The 19497-nt window shown below is 34.7% G+C and overlaps 1 protein-coding gene across 1 annotated transcript in view; it reads right to left on the bottom strand.

The window, feature by feature from the left end:
• TBC1D22A (TBC1 domain family member 22A) overlaps positions 1–19497 on the bottom strand; it is a 140738-nt gene that overhangs the window by 24778 nt on the left and 96463 nt on the right. Inside the window, exon 12 of the mRNA XM_084206529.1 lies at positions 7095–7190. Within this exon, the coding sequence (XP_084062655.1) occupies positions 7095–7190 (96 nt within the window). The remainder of the gene's footprint in view (positions 1–7094; positions 7191–19497) is intronic.

Here is a 19497-nt window from a genome sequence, read left to right as displayed (position 1 = left end):
GAACATTTACATAGAAGAAAATACAGACTATTCAGGACTGTAAGTTACTATATCCCTTTGGGTATTTTTTTTAAAATAGTAAGCAAATGTGAAAGTATTACAAACTGACACTTGTGTGCAATGAGTCAAAATATATCTCCAAACTGCTCTGGTAAGAGACATAAGTTCTTAAGACCCTGGCTCTTCAAGCAGGCTCCCCATCTGCTTTCAAGAAGAAGTAGCTGGCCATCACCTCAAAACAATTCTCTGTACTCTTCTTACATCTCACACATTTCTTCTAGAAAGAACCACTGCAGCTTTTACAGTGTAGTACCTTGTCCCCTTTTAGATGCTCTCAACTGGTGTGCTAGGGAAGAAGGCACTTTTTACTATCACCCAGTACCTTGAGTTTCAGATTTGTTAAACTCCTGAGAAATAAGTGACTTTGTAAAAGCCATGTGCCTTGGAATAACACTTAAAACAGGTGAGGGTAAAAATGAAGTTACTAACTCTCAATACTTTGTAACAAAGATTACAGTTAGAAATATTCATAAAGTATTAAGATCCTTAAAAAATTTTAAAATATTATTCTACTTATATCAATATCAAAAGCTGAAGATCCTTGTCCTGTTTCTTATAAGCACAGTTCCAGTTTTCGACTTTTCATCCTGCATCCCAAACAAAATTTCTACCTATACAGTCTGCTGGCCCTGTGGAACTATTCTCCAGCAGGGATTTTGAAAATTCCTTCCTGTTTTGACCAACCTATTTTAGTGCAAAAAAAACCCCAAAAACTGGACAGATTTCCAAGTCATGGCTGCAGTGATTAGGTGCTCAAGGACTACTGTTCTTCCTCAAGTGCTTTGGAGAGCAGGGCTTAGTCTCACTGACTGCTGTGATTTATCTGATAATATTAGGCTACATCATATCACAGAATAACTTCTGAGTTTCAGTAGCAAATACATATACTTCAGCTACTTGTAATTCAAAATCATTGTACTACAGCTAGTAATTTTACTATGTGCCACTGTTCCAAGTATCTTGAGGAGGAAGGAGGACTTCTGGGAGAGAGCTAGATGGAAGGAGGGCAACAGAAACAGAGGCAGATTTCAAATTCAGATATTACAAAATTTACCTGTACTATACTGGTAGTATAGTAAATATTATTTTTAACATGCCAGGCATGAGTAATATATTATTCCTATAGGCTCTTGGCCCAGAAACTCAAGCAAAACAAAGAAAAAGAGGTGAATTTAGGAATGAAAATACACACATTGATAGCTATATAAGATAAAAATCAACACTGGGGTTTGTTTATTTGTTTGTTTGTTTGCTTGTTTGTTTAAACTATTTTCATTCTCCGCTTTGCACATTTGAAGCCGAACTTTGGGGAAAAACAATTAATAACTTAGGTATAATCAAAAGAAAATGGAAAGCCATACAGCAAGAGACAAGTAAGGGTAGAGTTACAATCTTTATTTCCTTTTTCATGCTTCTTAAGCCATTTTTAGTGTACCATTTAAACTGGTCAGAATCTTCCAGTAGCTTTCCAGACAGAGGGCAAGTTCTCCTCCTAGTACTAGATAAGTACCAGTATTAAAAGAAGGATGACCTACAGTCTATCTGTTACATTTCAGTTCAATATTAAAATTTTGCAATAATAATTTCTGTGGGACAAAACCTGTACTTCTAAGAGTGGAGATTAAAACATCTTTGCACCGTTCTGTTTAATTTACAATACACTCACATGTGGAGACCAAGTCAAGATATTCATAACAATCAAAATATGCAGAAGCTCTTGACAAAGTTGAGTAGGGTTGATAACAGAGCAGTTAAACTATTACCACTCACATCGTTCTCTGTTCATTAAGCTCTGCATGCAAAGATGAAGTCAGCAATGTTATTATTGCAAATTGGCTCTTCTGAACATAAATGATTCAAGAGTGTTAAATCCCAGCTGTCTGCTACCAGTGCTCAGAGATTAAGAAGTGATCTCACGTTAGGTTGCCAGCTATGACTTTCAAAGTCTAAAACAGCAGAGCTTCCAGTTTCTTGAAACGCGTTACAATATATTGAAAATCTTCCAAAAGTGCTCTCAGCAGGGAATTAAATCACAGCAGTGGTAGTAGTCAGGCTCTTTACAGTTAGAAAGAGTTCCATGTTCACAGTTTTTAATTCTTTACAAGTTTTGGAACATCCACTGAAAAGATGATATGCAGAAGAATGAGGGCACAAATTCATCTAATCATAGAGCTTAGAGAGAAGGAGGGCAAATATTCCTCTGTTCAAAAAACTAATCCTTTCTGAAACATAATTTTTTATTTTTTCTTTAATTGAAAAACATTTATTTTTACTGCAGGAGCAATGGAAATTATTTTTTTTAGCAGAGTACATACCAGGAAGCTAAATTGAAATAGATTTATTAGCTACACCTCATATGATATGAAGCAAGCACTCCTATACTTTCAGGCAGAAAAAGTAAAATTTAAAAATTTACATCATAAACTATATAAAGATCACAAAAAACTAATGAAATCTATATTACTCTGGTTAAGTGTTAAAAGATAGTATGAAATTATATTTCTGATATCTGACATGTTTCTATGGTAGATAATTTCTAGGAAAGATATTAATATAAAACTTTTTAAAATAAAGCCCATTACTTTTATAGGCAGCAGACATGATTTTTTCTTTTAAGCATCTTGTTATTCAGCATTTACCTAAATTCTAATAAGACATACAATTGTGTGTGCATTCATTTTGGTAATCAAGTCAATAAAACTTACTTCCTATATACAAAAAATAATTAAATATAATTATTTTAAATATTATATAAATAAGAATAAAGCACAGTCACTATCCTGAAGATTTTATGGCTCAAGTGTAAAGCAAGAGACAGTAAATTTACAGAAAAGTAAAAAGAAGCAACACAAAACTCATCAATGTGACTCTAAGTGCTACTAACAGACTCCAGCCAACCTGTCAAATCTATTCTGGGCCTAGCAAAAAACCAGAACTTAGCATGGCTTAGAGCAAAGTAGCTGAATATCTGCATTAGGTGCTCCATTTAAGTAAGGTGGCAAAGTGGGAGATAGCACTGCTACTTTCCTGTGAGTGCAGGTGGGTGATGAAGCTGTCATCACGGGCTGATAGACTGCAGTCAGCAGCTCACTGCTGAATCTCAGATGCCATGTAAAGTGTCAGGATTAGTCCATTAAAGGCCTCAAAAGAGAAAGTGTCTAAGTTTTCCTTGGTGCTCTAAAAAAGAGGGAGCTGAGGGAGATGCAGAGCAAGAAAGCAAGAAAAAATGATGGAGTGAAAAATTATCTTTACAGCTCCTTTGCAGTCTGGGTGAATATAATTGGAGCAAAAATGCATTTGTCAATGACAAAGAAAAGGACAATGCAGTAATAAAGACGTGAGTTGGTGACAGCGTGGGTGAAAATGTCTTTTAGACAGAAAGAAAAGCCTATATCTTAAAATCATGAATAAGAAAAGATCTGCAAGAGAGATTCCTTGCTAAAACATACTGAATATATTTTTGTAGCTCAGCTATGTCAACAAAATTATAACTTCCTTAAAGTACAAATCTAACAGATAAGCCAGTATGAATTCAACTATTACTAACTTAATTATAATTACCATTAGCTTATATTTAGTTCAACAGTAGAATCTAGTCCCTGAAGTCTAGTTTCTGTAAAAATCTTTCACACACCTTGTACATTCCAACTCAGTAGCCATATTTTCTATTAACATTTTAATTCCAAATATGTTCAAAATCATACATGAATATTTTATCACTTAACAGCATCAGCTATCCACACCTCTCAAGAATTCAGGAGAATTTTGGATTCATGGCTGTAGTTAGGAAAATGAATAACAGCAAGCCAAAGTCTGAGACAAGCTGATGAGTAGAAAGGCTTTCATTACTTGCATGTTTAATTACTTCAGCTTAGATACTTAAGCTAAATGAATTGCACATTTTGTATTCTAAAGGCATAGTGTATCACATTTTAAAAAGTATTTTTATTTATATTAGCTTATTGCATTTTTTTTTGTCTGACACTAGTATGGAACCAGGCAATTAACACAGAATATTCATATCATCAATAGAAATGTCAGAAACCAAGAAAGACCTGTTTGAGTCTATAAAACATCACACTGGTTACAAGGGAAAATCTAAGGCAGGATTAAAATTTCTGCCATTTACTGCCTAGCCATTGTGCTCTCTGCTCCCCCACATCTGAAGTATAAACTGCAAATCTGAACTATAAACACAGTAACAGAGCTATCCAAACTTCCTCTCTGTACCTGGGTTTGGGGCACCCTATCTAGATAAAGAGGACTTTCTAGAAGTGAGAATAACAAGCTGTAATGAAAACTAAAAAAAGCCTCACTCTTTTCCATAATATTAATCTTTGTATTATACATGGGCATAAAATATTTAAAACATCTCCCTGAAAACATGTCAGTTTAATTTCACTGGTATCAAAAAGTGACTCTGGGGAATTTAAAAATTGCTGAATGGAGTAATTTTTGTCCTCATTACATAGCATTGCATCACATAGCTCATTGCCATAAATAGCAAATTTCAAAATGGGATTATAGCTTACTAGAAAGATCACTGAATAAGTAGGACAAAATGTAAGCAGCTTTAAACTCCTAGTAAAATAAAACCATCTGATATTTTGTACTTAACCAAATAAATGGCAGTGAGAGCAATAACTTGTTCAAATGATTCAAAAGAGGACAACTATCATCATTACTTGATTATCATCTTACAATGAAAAAAAAAATCAACACAGTTTTATATGCCTGTGTTCCGAGTCTATAAATACACTTGTTTAGGTACATACATGTACATCTACAATATAAACATATAATGTATACACAAGAACACTTGAACATTTGGAGGCCTGAGCTGAAACATTTATTTCTTCCACCCTACCCTTCCCTTATCAAAAATCATACTTTTACTGATTGCTTGGTTTCAGACATACTTAAAAGAATGAAAACATAGAATGCTCTCTATCTTGAGAGCAAAGACTATTTTCTATCATCATCCTGTCTCTAATATTACTGATAATATACTTCATCAAATAATAATAAAATTATTGCATAACCAATTCCTTTAAAATTGGTCTTTCATTCAAAATCTGTTCAGTGTCTCTTCTGGCACAGTGCCACATCGGATGTTCTCAGGAAATTATTCCAACTTAAAATTCCTGTGAGGTCTGTATTTCTACTGAAAGAGGTCAAACAGACATATAAGAGAAGAGCAGGAGTTTTCACAGCTAGTAGAAAAGAACCAGGCCCTCTGACTGACAGTTAGGAGAGACTTCCCTTATTGCTGTCATATGCAGAAAAACAGATACAGACCACACTATGTGCAAGAGAAATGACTGGATGCATGTGGTTCTTGATACAGTTTACAGAACAAAAACCTTCTGTACAAAATGTACTATAGCTGTGACTTCTCAATAATGTGGATTCAATGCAATCAGAGTACTCCAGACAGCATATACTGAACTCCCCAATTTTCCAATGTAGTTTAAGTGCTTATTACTTTGAAGACTAGGCACTGATCTACAGCTATTATTAACAAAGCAGAAGAATAATGGATATTATTCTTGCCTGTGGGACAGAAGTATCATTTAGAGAATTGATAACACTTTAGTTCAGCCATTTTAAAAGGTCATGTTACACAATAAAGAAGGCCAAGGCTTTTAGTGATAACATATGATGGTGATAAAACTAGCATGGATCTACAGATCCTCAAAATTACCAATTGCATTTCTATGTTGTAAGCAATCCAAAGCAGTGTGATAAATGTATTCCAGGGTATTCCAGATTTCTGTACTTTATATTCTAGCTCACATGGCCTATAAAGAAATTAAACCATACAGAAATACCTTAACTATTAAATAAGTAAACAAATTTGAATGTGTGTAAGGAGAACAGTCTTCACAGTCCTACACCCTGGTATTATTTACTTGAAGCATAGTTGTAATAGATTTGGTAGAGAGAGGAAAATTATGCTCTTTGGTGTGGGAAATCAACATGAACAATTTAATAGGGAGGATTAACAGTGAACAATTGTAATCGAGAGGTATGGATACCAACATTAGAGATGATTTTGACAAAGTACCATAAATTGAGAAAATCTGACAGTGTTAGCAGGTAGTAGAAATTAAAGCTGTTATGTTGTGCCCTTAGGGATTTATTCATTTCAAAGACAGACAATGACAGCTCTGAATAAATCCTTTCATGAAGATAAAATAGATTGAAGTGATACACAAATTTGCACAATGGTTCATTTGTAGAGGGCCACAGAGTTCAGTCATCTGGAGAGAAAATAAGCTGGTAATGGGCCATTTCCCCTGGGTAGGCAATGGTGGGGGCTTTGCAGCACAGGCTATTCACATTCAGCCTTCAAACAAGACTTGAAAGCCTTTTAGGCATTCGATATGTATCGTAGGGTAAAATTCAATATAAATATTTCTATGAGAGTGAACTGTCACCAGTTCACAAAAATAATTGGACTTCTATGGATGTATGCAAATGATCTGCCTATCTACCATATTCAAATCTTCTTATAAACAATGTCCTGATATGTTTTTTGCTGAAAAAATGTAAGGTTTTGAAACATAGGGGCCTGAAGTCCTTTTACTTCCTACTGAAAAACAGGCTCCATATTTTAAGACTGTTTGTCCAGCTTTTTTGAAAGAATGAACGTGACCTTGTTAGAGAATGTTATATTATACAGATGAGAAATTACAAATAAATTCTTCAGTGATGCATTTAAGATTAACAAAATTTACCTTTTCAGAAATCTCTGCAAAATACCAAGGTAACAGCATCCTCAGAAATCATCTTCTCAAAGTCTGCCTCAGTTAAAACAGCATTTTTTTTCCAGAATGGATAAAGAAAACACATCTCCTACTGCTTACAGTCCATCACTTCAGGTCTAACAGTTTTGGAGCAACTCTAACCAACAGTAGGATATCGTCAGTCTTGCTGCTCCTGTTTTGTCTTAAATTCATTCCCAAAGTAATGTTAGGAAGGTAAATCTAAGAAATGGCACCCTGTGCTTGAAAAATATCCTCTTCACTTACTTGAAAATCTTTCTCCTCCAGGATCTCTTTCCTCCACCTGACAAGGAAGGCAGCGCAGACGTACAAGTGGAAGTGAGAAAAACCCTCGGGTTCAGACTAGAAAAAAATAAAAATAGATCATCCTTTCAATACACAAATAATAATACTTTTGATCACCATATGCCCCAAGTGTATTTTTCTGACATTTACTTCTAACTACAAATGTCAGCCACATCTGTCTCTCTTTGTATCACAAACATGCTTGCATTTAATCCATGCCAAACCTATTCATTGCTATTATCTGTAACAGAGACAGAGGTGAGGCAGCTTCCATTTCTCATATTTAAATCCATTCTTTACTGATGTGTTTTCCATTTCTGGTGTTATCCATTAGCTTATATCCTATATGAAATACTGTACTGTCCAGCTCAACACTGTGGTGTGAACATATGCTTCATCTCTGTTATTAAGTCAACTCTTCTACTAGCAGTAGCTTTTGAAGTATAAATTTTGATACAGGAAATTATTAAGCATTGTAAAAATAAAAATAACTTGTATTATATTGAACTGAATTAGATGTTTTCACTGTAGGAAGAAAACTTACTCATAAAATGAAACATATACAGCTCAGTTTTGTATTCAGATATGCAGCTTTCTGTTCTGGTTCGAGTCACCAGATTCCATCTCTTTATAAAACTCCCCCTAGAAATTAGTATTTTATAATTTCACATAAGAGTTGAGAAAATTTTGTGATGAGGTCTTTAAAAGATATTACTAAATTTGCTCATATTATCAAATTAATCTCAGATTTTATTTACTATACCACCAAGGACTGAAAAAATAATTATGATATAAAATTATCAATGTTATGACTGTGAAATAATGCGATGTAAAATCTCATTAAAATAAAATTTGAAAATTATAATCATGAATTAAACTACATAATCTGGCAAATTGAAGTATATTTAATTGCTGATATCTGTATGATTTACAAGATCTAATTATAGTGTTTTAAAAATATAGCAAGTTTTTTCATATTCTTTGTTGGTCATTTCAAAACTGAAGTTTACTCTTTAGAAAAATACAGTGTTCTGCTCAAGTACAGTGAAGTGAAACAATTTCTTTCATAAAGAATAGCATGATAAAATACCTATTTCATCGCTATTTAACCTAGAACAATATGGTATTTAAAATTCATGCAATAAATAAACTTCCCAGCTATAGCAAGTGACAAAGGAAAAATATTCTCCTACTACTACTTTTCCTTCTCCTCTCTCCTTGACTGATAAAAGAGCAGAGTGTGCTACAAGAGGTTTGTAAAACACCTTGTTAACAGCTACAGAGACTACAGACCATCTGGTCCACCAAATCAGTAAGGTTCCAGAAAAGAGACAATGCCAACTACTTGGAGGGAAGCTTTTAAGTTTAAAAGTGCACTTGGAACTGAAAATAAGAATTAGCTAATTTTGGAAAGACTTTTAAGGAATTGTAGAAGAATAATCTGGACGTGTATAAAAATCTGTACTTTGTCTTGTGCTTTTTCTGGTTTTTTTCACCAATAAAAATTTCTTCAAAATGAAGCTCTTTTAAATGAAACAAAATAGGCTTAAAAATGCAATTCATTAGAGAAAAAATGCATATCCCCTACAGATTTAAAAATTCATCATGCTTCAGAGATAAGTCTAGGTACCAAGTATTTCCAATGGATAGTTTTAGACAGTTTTAGAAATTGAGTAAAACAGCTAATGCATAATTGCCTTTCCTAACACCTGATACCTATTACACTTTTCCATTTGCAGCTTTTGAAGTTACAAACAGTTTGATCTCTAAATGTACAGAAATGCAGACTACCAGCTAAAAGCTATTTAAAATCAAGTATAAACAATGACCTTGATTTAAATATTTCAGAAAAAATCTCAAGGCAGATGTACAACCTTCCAGAGGACTTATTCTGAATATATTACAGACGACTCTGAGCACATTATCTAAGAACCATCTGTCATTATCAATAAAAATCATTTAGATGGTTAACATCACAAGTATCTCATTGCCCTGCAAATGCTGGATCGCCTCTGCAGCTGAAAAAAAAGGCATTCTTTGGACTGCACTCCCCAAACTTCTTGAATTAGATAACAACCAAAAGAATGCAAATTTTGTTGTATGACTAGACTGATTATTGAATTGTCACTGATTAGTCTAAGCAGCCTTCCACCCTGGATACTTCAACATTTAGGGAGTATAATACCTCATGCTATTATATTTGTATTTATATACAAATTTTATTGTCTATTTGTATTTATCTACAATACAAGATTATTGTTTAAGTACTCAGAATTAAAGCTATGAAATTTTGTCAGGGTTAGGTATTAAACCACATTTCACACTCAAGTAATAGCTCCGACACAAGAACTTTCAAACACTCAATAATTACACATGAATAAAGCAACCTTAAGCAAATCCATTTCTACCACATTACAAAGAGCAAATAGCTTAGATGAAAAGAGATTTAAATAATTTTTGCCAAAATATCCAAGCAATCTATGGCAGAAAAAGAGAAAGAAGCCAACACACGAACATCATGAAAAGTGGAATATGTTTGCTGCTCCTCCAACTTTTGCATTTTTGATCAGCCAGGAGCCTTGACTTCCTAGGCTCAGACTCGATTCCCTGTCAGAACAGACTCAAGAGTTCCAGTCTGAGAAGAAACACAGCAGAGCACACCAGAGAGGCCCATGACTGTAACGAGGCTCTCTCTCACCAGGAATGACCAACAACAGATGACTGAGTATAGGAGTGCAAGATATAGCAGTACCTCCCCAGAACACTCCAGGTTTCAAAGGTTTCATGTCCAGAGATGTCCTAAGAGAAGCTGCAGAATATGTCTATTTAATAGGAATTAATGGATTTGTCGTCCAAAATCTTTTACAACTGTAAGCTTTTTGGTAAATCCCCAAGTCCTGCAACAAAGAATTCCAAAACACAAGTGCATTCCACATAGCATGTCTGGTTTAAACCTGCTAGTTTCATTCAAAGTAGTTCAGACAGTGAAAGAGTATGAATCACTTCCTCTTCACCTTCTGCAATCCATTGATATATCTTTATATATTCTCTTTGGCAGACTAGAACTGTTTATTCCACCGTTCCTCATGTACCAGTCCCACCCTCTTTGCTCAGCCTTCTTAAGCATCCTTTCCTTTAGTTTTCTCATTTTGAAATAGGGTCTGACCCATGTATAGCGTGTAAGTTGCAGAAAGAATATAACTCCCACAGTGCTCATAATGATAATTTGCTCTCCTTACCTTTTCCAGTGATTCTAAACCTTTGGGTTTTTTTTTTATTTTTCTATTCTTGACTGCTACTGAGCTTGTATTTTTCTCCTGTGCTTGACTGTAGGAAGCTACCTGGAAGCCCATAGTTACACCAGTAAAGCTAGGATTGGTCCAAACACACAATATCACTTTATTTCACTTTATTTAGACCACATCAAATTTCATGTATTATTTATGCCAGGCTAACATATTTAACAGAAACAATGTGATTCTTTGCTGCCCGCCTCTCACCTTTACTATCCTTAGTAACATGGTGTCGTCAGCAAGCTTTGCTGTCTCAATTGCTCTTCTATCCCTTTTTTATCTCTTCAGCAGAAAGAGCTTAAGCCCCATGACAAATTTTAGAAGAAATACATGTTATTTCCTTTAATTTTGAAACTTGCCTGCTTGATCTTAACATTTGTTTTCTCTTTCAGGCAGTTATTAATATTCATACAAGGGCATTCCCTTGAATTCCACTGCTGTGTCTCTTCTTTAATAACCTTTAGTGAAGAACTCTCTTCAATGTTTTCAATATTCTACATCAACCTGGTACATGTGTTCACTGGCTCTCAAGCTTTGTGAGGTGTGATTTTCCCCTACAAAAATCATGCCAACACTTTCTTAAAATGACATAATCAGTCATGGTGAAAGAATATTTAAATCAAGTTTAGAGAACACTGAATTGAAGTCACCTTAATCTTGGCATTCCAAAAGATACTGGAATACTCTGCAGACTGCAACTATTTTTATTGTACACAGGAGCCTATCAGCTCATGTTGGATGATCCCTCCCCCACTTGTCAGTTTTCCAGTCAGTTATAAAATGAAATTTCAATTATTCGAAAAAGTGCTAAAAATTTTAATTGTATTCATTATACAGGTTTAAAAGGTTTTTTTTACAGTTATATGCAAAAATACCCACTAACAACACTTTTGCTGAGTTTGCACATTTTGGATTGTCTTGTATCATTGTTTTTGTTTCAGTATGTCTATTTCTATGAGGATGATCCTACAAGCAGTAAGTGACCAAGAGCACTTGTCTAAGCTGAATCCATTCTTACCATAAATGCAGCAACAAAGTTGGATCTTTTATGCTTTAAAAAAACAAAAGAAACAAAAAAAAAACTAACCTATAGGTAAGGCCTACAAGCAACTGTTTCTAATGCGAATTGCAATTAACATGAAAATTTATGGGTAGGTTTGATCTTTGCATAAAAGAAAATCTGACCCAAACATATTTCATAGCATTTCAAAATCTTTAATGGAAAGTAACACTTCCAGGTCATAACATCAAGCTAGAAATATCTGTCACAGCCAAAAAAATATGCAAATATCTCAACCCTTAGAGATCACTAAATCCCTTATACAAGAGCTATTTTTAAAAAACATTACAAGAACTGCGTTTACATTCCCTATTTCTGCTAGGCATGCTTAAAAAAATTACTTATCATAAAATCTTCCATTAGATTTGGAAAATTTATGCTGAAAACAAGGTGAAGATCAGTTTTCACAACAATTTAGTCATTGGCCTCTCTGATCTAGTCACCAACAACATGGCAACAATTCCTAAAATATGACTTCTGATATAAACCGCTGCTGTGAAATCCCAGCCACAAAGAACACAGGCCACTGCTGGAATTTTTTTGGATCAATACCTTGCCCTGTTGGAAAGCTCCATATGGCATGCAAAATTCATGTTAAGACTATGTATCAATGTCAAATATAAATGCATGCTAGTGATAATTACTATTTACTCGATTTATGCACTCTTCAACTAATAATTTAGTTTTATGAAGCATCGTTCATATAAATTTCCACATGACCTTGTATTTTCAGAATGGAGTTTAAATTACTGCCCTCTTCACTTGCTAGCACGCTCAATTCAAATAGATTAAAAAAATAGTTAACAAAGTGTGTATTTGACTTTTTTGTCCTAGCTTTTCCAGAATAAACTGTGGTGGAAAGCAAAAATCAATGTTTCTCATTTGGTTCTTTTAAAGAATTCACCATGAAGTTTTTAAAGAGTTCAGTCATGACTAGGATGTCAAGTGGATTCTCACTCAATCAAATGCTTTCACATCCAACACTGAACTGTCATCTTTTGCAGCTATTTTTCCTCCTCTTGTGTGGTGGTTTATTACCTTTGCACACAGGAGTGCTGTTAGATCTTAGCAAAGGAATGGAGATTCTTACGCAGCTCCCTTAAAGCCTTTTCTTGCTGAATTGCATATTGACAGAAGAAAGTGAAGGAAAGCAGTTTTCTTGAAAAATGCCTTGGATACAAATGCTAGAAGATGCTGAACTATACACAAGGGGAACACTTTGCAACACTTATTTCTAACATTATTTTGAAAAGAACCTAGATAGACACAGAAGCATTAGGGATAGTGAGACTATCCGAAAATATAATTTCTTTCCTCTAATTTCCCATGTTAATAGACCTGTTATTATCTGTAGTGAAGAGTGACCATGAGTTGTTCTTTGTACTTGCTGGAGAAACTATTACTAATCTACAGCTTCGAATTTCTACAATTTGAAAAGGTAAACAACTTCCATTTTACCTAGCAATTATAACTACATAAAACCTAGCAAAACAGGGGTGTGGCAGTGTGAGCATGAATTCTGCCAGCGATAGATCAATCACTGTGATTCTAGATAAAAATAGTGAGGGCTGTATATAAAACCCCAATCTAATATACATATTTTACATTTTGTTCCTCTACTAGGAACAAAAAATTACTTTCTGCAAGTAATTTGTTTGTCAATGAAAACAGAAGAACCAGCAGCAAGAACTAATGAAACTCTTCCAGGTTGATTTCAGTGCATTAATAAGTAGGAGCCACATAGCATTATAAGCCCAAATTAATAACAATAGATAATTTACACTGTTTAGGTTTTAGAGAGCAGTTGATTACTTACATCTAGATTTCCTTTGTTCACATAGCTGATGTATTAAAAAACAAACTATTTAGGTTAGAGCCATTAATATGGTTCCTAATTATCTTACCAAACTATGACACAGTGTAATGACTCAAAGTAGCGAATCTCTGTCTCATTAACACCGAACACCACTATGTCATTTACTTCCTCTAACAGCATGAAATGCAAGCATACAATTAATTTTGTTTCTCATGTATATACAGGTGCAGCATATACTTCCCTACACACCTTAGTCCTGATTCTTCTCCTCAGAAAAGGCTTAGGCAGACAGATCACAGAAGCTGTAAGAGCGTATGAGAAGACGACCAACAGCCTTTTCAAAAACTTCCACTGCTTGAAAAGTTTAATTCTCCAGCTATTTCCCACAAAAATCACTTTGGATCTTTAATTTGCTGAGATTGCCCCACCCGAATTTAAAATCCCTCTTGCAAGTGTGAAGTGATGGAAGCACTGAGTTGTTATGGAAAGTCTGAGGAACAATAAGATAAGGATAAACTCAGAAGTTACCAACTATCTGCCTCCCCAGCATAAGTGAAGTCACAGAAAAAAATTGCTAAAACCTGTGGGCTATTTCTTTTTCAATAGATTACATGGCAGATTTAACTAAAAATATCCAGACAAAGTATTTTCAAAGGCATACACATTTGGGATACCAAAATTTAGATTTCATCTTTGTTTCACCATTCAATGAGAGAAAGAATATGTATTGCAAAACCTTCTCATATTTTAAGCTAGGCTGGAAGCTGGGCTTCACTTACCCAGACATGACTGTCCGGCTGGAAAGAAATTTGTTTTGAAGTTTCCTTCTAATTAAAACCCCATTCGTTCTCTCTGAAATCACTAATTTAATTTGTACTTAAACATTCAAATTCTGTCTCAAGTCGAAACTTGACACCAATTAGTTGGCCAAAAATGCGGTGGAAAAAAAAGCAAAGCTGTGTCACACTAAAATCAACACTGCTTTTAGTCATAGAATTCCATTTAAAAGTATGATTTAACTTAAAAAGCATAAACTAAATCCAGATCGTTAGTAAATATGATCAGCTGCAGCTGATTTAATTCCGAAGTGCTTTGATGCAAGGCAAAATATCTTTACATAAACGCCAACCTGATTTAAGTAAACTATTTGACACAGGGACAAGCACAATTGCACAAGCACAATCAAAAAAAAAATATGGCAACTTTTCCACCTGTGAGAACTTCAGCAGATCACAGGAACCAAAACCAGACCACACTTCCTCACCAACCTGCTTTTAAAAGGCAAACGAGCACAAATAAGCAGTATGACTAATATTTACTAAACTAATTCCCTATTTCACCTTTTGAATTTCAGAATTATTTACCTCATGTATCATTTTAATTATTTTTGCAGTTCATTCCCAGAGAACTGCGATACTGGGAAATTAATTAATGGGCACAATAGAAGAACTGTCAGCATTGTTTAAATATAATTTCTGCACTAGCCTCATTTACATGTAGCCCTTTATTCTAAACAGAGGTACTGCTGTATTTTTGGTATGAAATTGTTAGTTCATTAAAAAGAGCACAATGATATCCTTTTCTGCAGATATTCATGGGTTATCAAATATACTGAAATACATGCTTGAGACAATCATTAGAGCTTTTAGTCCATGGATTTCAAAGACACTGAAATAGCTGCATAATAGTTGTATCATTGTTAAATTAATTGGCTTTAGCTTTATCATATTATTAGCTTTCATAAAAGTTATCAAATTAATACTTCAAGGCAGACCTACAGAAAGTAGTAAGTTCTAGTCTATCATTTCACAACTGTAAAAAGTAATGAGAATACCTCTACACATATATATCACATATTTATACTGAAAGACAAAAGCAAAATCTAAGTAACAGTACTAAAAAATAATGGTTGCTTATTCCAACTTCTCATCAAATAACAAGAAAGTGCTTACTGACACACTGCCAACACATAATTCAAAGAAATCCTCTGATAAAGTATGTTTTAGGCTACGTATGTCACTTCCAGACAGAGAGGTTCTCATGTGCCTTTCTGGACAAAGTTGGGGGTCAGATTACAATGAACTCTTACATTAAATATTATAGGTCATTTGAGAAAAGCATAATAAAGAATCCAACAAAGACATTGCTGAATTCTTGTTCAGAAAAAAAAACTTCTACAATCCCCAAATTTCTGCTTCTGTAAATTGGGGGATGATTACATCAATGAATTGTAAAAGTTTTGTGAAGATTTCTGATTAGATTGGCATTTATACCAGAACCTTGTCTGTTCTAAAAAGAACCTATTTTCTTCTTAATAATAACAAAAAATAAATTTTCAAGCAAACTATTTCCAAAACTTTTTCTTTCTCTCAAAGAACACACCATAAGAGCTGAGAATGAACAAATATGTCACATGTAAAGTCATGTGTTTTCTAACAGGGGGTCTTGTGGACTAAGATGATAAGTAGAAATATCAAAAGTATGTTTAGCAATAAGCATGAGACATTACCTTCCTTCCCTGTTCTCCAAGCTAACAAGTTTAGGCATGACAGAGTTAAGTCATAACACAGAGTCAAGAACATCATCCAACTTTGTAGCATAACCTTTTTCAAGATACTCAAGACACATCACTGGCAGCTTCCCCTTCTCCCATCAGTAATCCACACTAAACCACATTCTACAAAACAAGAAACAAGCAACAAAATCCTTCATTTCTGATTACCATTATTCCTATCAGATGCTAAGAAATAGCTGGAACTGTCATTTTCTTTCATTTGCTGTCCTGCAAAAATCTTATTCATGAAAATACTTTCATTGCACAGCAACACCATCTGAATCAGTCTCTACTTAGGGATGGCAATTTGCCTGAATGTTCAATCCTGCTTTGTGATGATGACTTAATTATACCAAGCTTTTTGTGACCATGTGACTGCTTACAACATTCCTTGGTCTGCATGTTTCACATTTCATTCAACTTCCATTAAAACAAACTAATAATGCCACCGAAACTAAAGTAGGCAGTTGCTGAATGCAGCAACATCTTGTCTGATTAAAGAAAAGCACAACATCTGAAAACATTACTCAACAGCTCTTCAGCTACATCCAGCACAGAGGCTCTATAGTCATGATAGTGCTAAACTGCAGGTTTATAAAAGGGCTTATGTCAAAAGCAACTGAAAAGCCAACACCATTACTCATTCCAAGTATCTGAAAATTGCTAGTCACTCAATATCACAGCTGGAAATGTTAACAATGCATGCATTTTAATTAAATTCATTAAATACTTGATAGCTATCACCAGGAGTTTGATCTTGTTGGGATGAATAAGACTAGCTGCTTCTTTTGTTAATACAAAAGACTCACCAAGCTAATCCAAAAACTACTCTTCAGACCACTTCTATTCCTATCCACCAACTGCTTAGCACACAAAGAATTAACAGTGATGATCAGATGCAGCTTTGTTGAACTCTGATCAAAATGAGAGACTACATCTACTAAATAAGACTGCCCTTATTAGATTTAGCAAAAATATTTCCTGTGAATAACACTACAGTTATGAGGATGCTAAATGACTCCATAGATGCCACAGCCTGCTCACAGACCTTAAGTATCTTTCAGGACACAGAATCAAGGTAAGATCTTTGATTTAAGTTCTTCTTAAGATGCTGACAATCAACTGCAGATCAAGACAAAGTCTGCTTTAATAATAAATCTTCACACCAGACCACTAACTGAAGACAGCAGCATAAAGCAAAAGACTCATTGGGAATGGCAACACCTGTAGAGTTGTTGCAGTCTGCTTTATCAAGGTTCTCTGAAAGTTGCCTCTGATGCTACTATTCTTATCCCTGAAAGACAAAATTTTTATGTTGACCCTAAAGAGCCCTGAGCAATTACAAGATTACTACAACAGTAACACTTTTATACTTTTCTCCATCTCAGGTGTATCAGCCACTCACCATCAATGCTTTCCTAGCAGCCACTTCCTTAGAAAAGCTCCTACAAGAATAGCCAGTAGAAGTGTAAATGAAGAAAAAAGTGGCAGAAAGCAAGGCAAATTTTAAAGCATTACCACTTACATGCAACTTTATTAATTCTAATATTACCAATAATGCATTGGGGGTTTTTCTAGAAAGCCTTACTCCATCACAAATATAGCAGAAGGGCTGAAAAAGCTCTTGCTCTTCAACAGCTTTTCCCATACCGAAAGCCTGACGTGGCCAGCACAGCTTCATGTTTTTCCTGTGTGACATGACATCACCAGACTGAAGTTTAAGTCCCTCAGATCTCTTACTGCTGTCAATAAACATGACTTGCTGTTTTCCTTCCATCAGCTTTTGGGAGCAGCACTCCACTAATCCAGACACTGAAAGGACTGAGTCTTCAGTACCAGGAGCTTGAGACACTTCCAACAAAAGACAAAGCAAACAAGAGTGCCCTAATCACTGCCCCTACCCTAGAGGAGCTCAAAACAGAAGGACAGCTTTGATCCAAAGAAAAGCTTTCTGGCTGTTTTTTTGACTGAATGCAAAATCTTCAGCTGAAATTCACAGTATGACATCTAGTATAGTGCTTCTGTGAATTCCTTTAGCAAAAAATATGGACCTAACACATTGAAAGGACAATACTAGTCCCACTGAAACAGCCTGGACACTGCATTAGATTCCCAAGCATCTCTCCAAATTTTCAGAAGCATTTTATTTATTTATTTTATTTAAGACTTTAAAAGAGTACATAATGAGGTTATAAATGGCACTTTCTGGATTTATTTTTTACTATTATACAAGAAAAAAATTGCTTACAATTTTCTTTAAATCTCTCTTATTAAGTTGCAACAGGCAACAACAAAGCAATCATAAAAAAAAAATTATGCTGCCAGGCTTCAAGATGAATTTTATCAACAAAATGAATGTGAAAAAACAAACAAATATGCTCCACAGTAACAACTCAGCCTCTAGAAAATTAAAACAGAAACCAAACAAAATATTATCTACCCAAGGTGTGAACTAAAATATTTACTTATTAAAGAATGTAGTATCAAAATGTAATTGTTAACTGTATCTGTCCTTCATCTTTATAGTATTTTTTTTCACATGATTTTGCTTATAGAAATGAAGGCTGAAGACTTTGAACTTTTAGACTTTAAAATCTGACCAACCTATCCCAAAATTCTGGAAAGAAAGATGTAAAGCTGTATGTTCAAGCATAAATTTAAGTTAATGTCAATGTTTTCATATCTCACAAATAATGTAAACTGCAAATATAACTTGTTTTGGTACACAGCTACAAGATGTTTAACACCCTTACTCTGTTACTTTGTGTACATAATGATTTCTTGATTCCAAAACACCCTAAATCAATATCAAAATAGCAAAGGATATAAAAAATTAAATAAAAAATAAACTATACCTAATGCAATTACATACTTTACAAAAAAAAAAAACACAAAGCAGAGATTTTATGCTAATCAATACCAATCACCCAATACCATTTTGGAAAACTGTTTTCTGCACACCTTATTTTTCAGGGTAGCATTAAAAACTTACTGGTATAAAATCTCTGCCATTACAGAATGGCTCTATGGAAAGATGAAGCTCACCACACACTGACAACATCTGTAGCTCATTCCAGCCAAAACAAAAGCAGCACAGTGTGCATAGCTGGAAGAAACATGTTTGAAACAAGCAATGTGCAAAATGAGCAGCAAAACAAAGCGTCAGCTCACACGAAGTTACACTGAGAATTTATCCACTGAAGAGACTCCCAGAGCCAGGCATCCAGGCACAGTGACAGAAACAGAGGTGGCAAACTACTAACTGATTCCACAAGTTTTACAATTCTCAGGACTACTGATGAGCTACTGAAGATGGGTCCTGGCCACCTTCCAGGAATCTGCATTTGTCACATGACTTTCAGACAGCAAGGACTGTGTCAGGAACATTCCAAGAGTTGTTTATTTTCCATGTTATCCCATTAAAGCTTGGCCAGCCTTTGAAGGCTGTGAAAATTCACTGCATCCCTGGGCACTTAAACAATAAACCAAATTAATAATCACTTCTCAAAAACAACAAGGTGCTGCTACTATGGAAACAGGTGGGAAGCAAAGGTTGTCAGCACTGCTCAGTGGGAGCCTACAGGGAACCAAGCAGCAGAGTTCTGTTTCCATAACGGGTACAGAACTTAAAACAAAAAGAA

This window comes from Fringilla coelebs (assembly GCF_963513975.1).
Source record: "Fringilla coelebs genome assembly, chromosome: 5".
Classification (NCBI taxonomy): domain Eukaryota; kingdom Metazoa; phylum Chordata; class Aves; order Passeriformes; family Fringillidae; genus Fringilla; species Fringilla coelebs.
The sequence above is the reverse complement of the archived record's forward strand: the minus strand, read 5'-3'. Positions and strand labels throughout refer to the sequence as shown.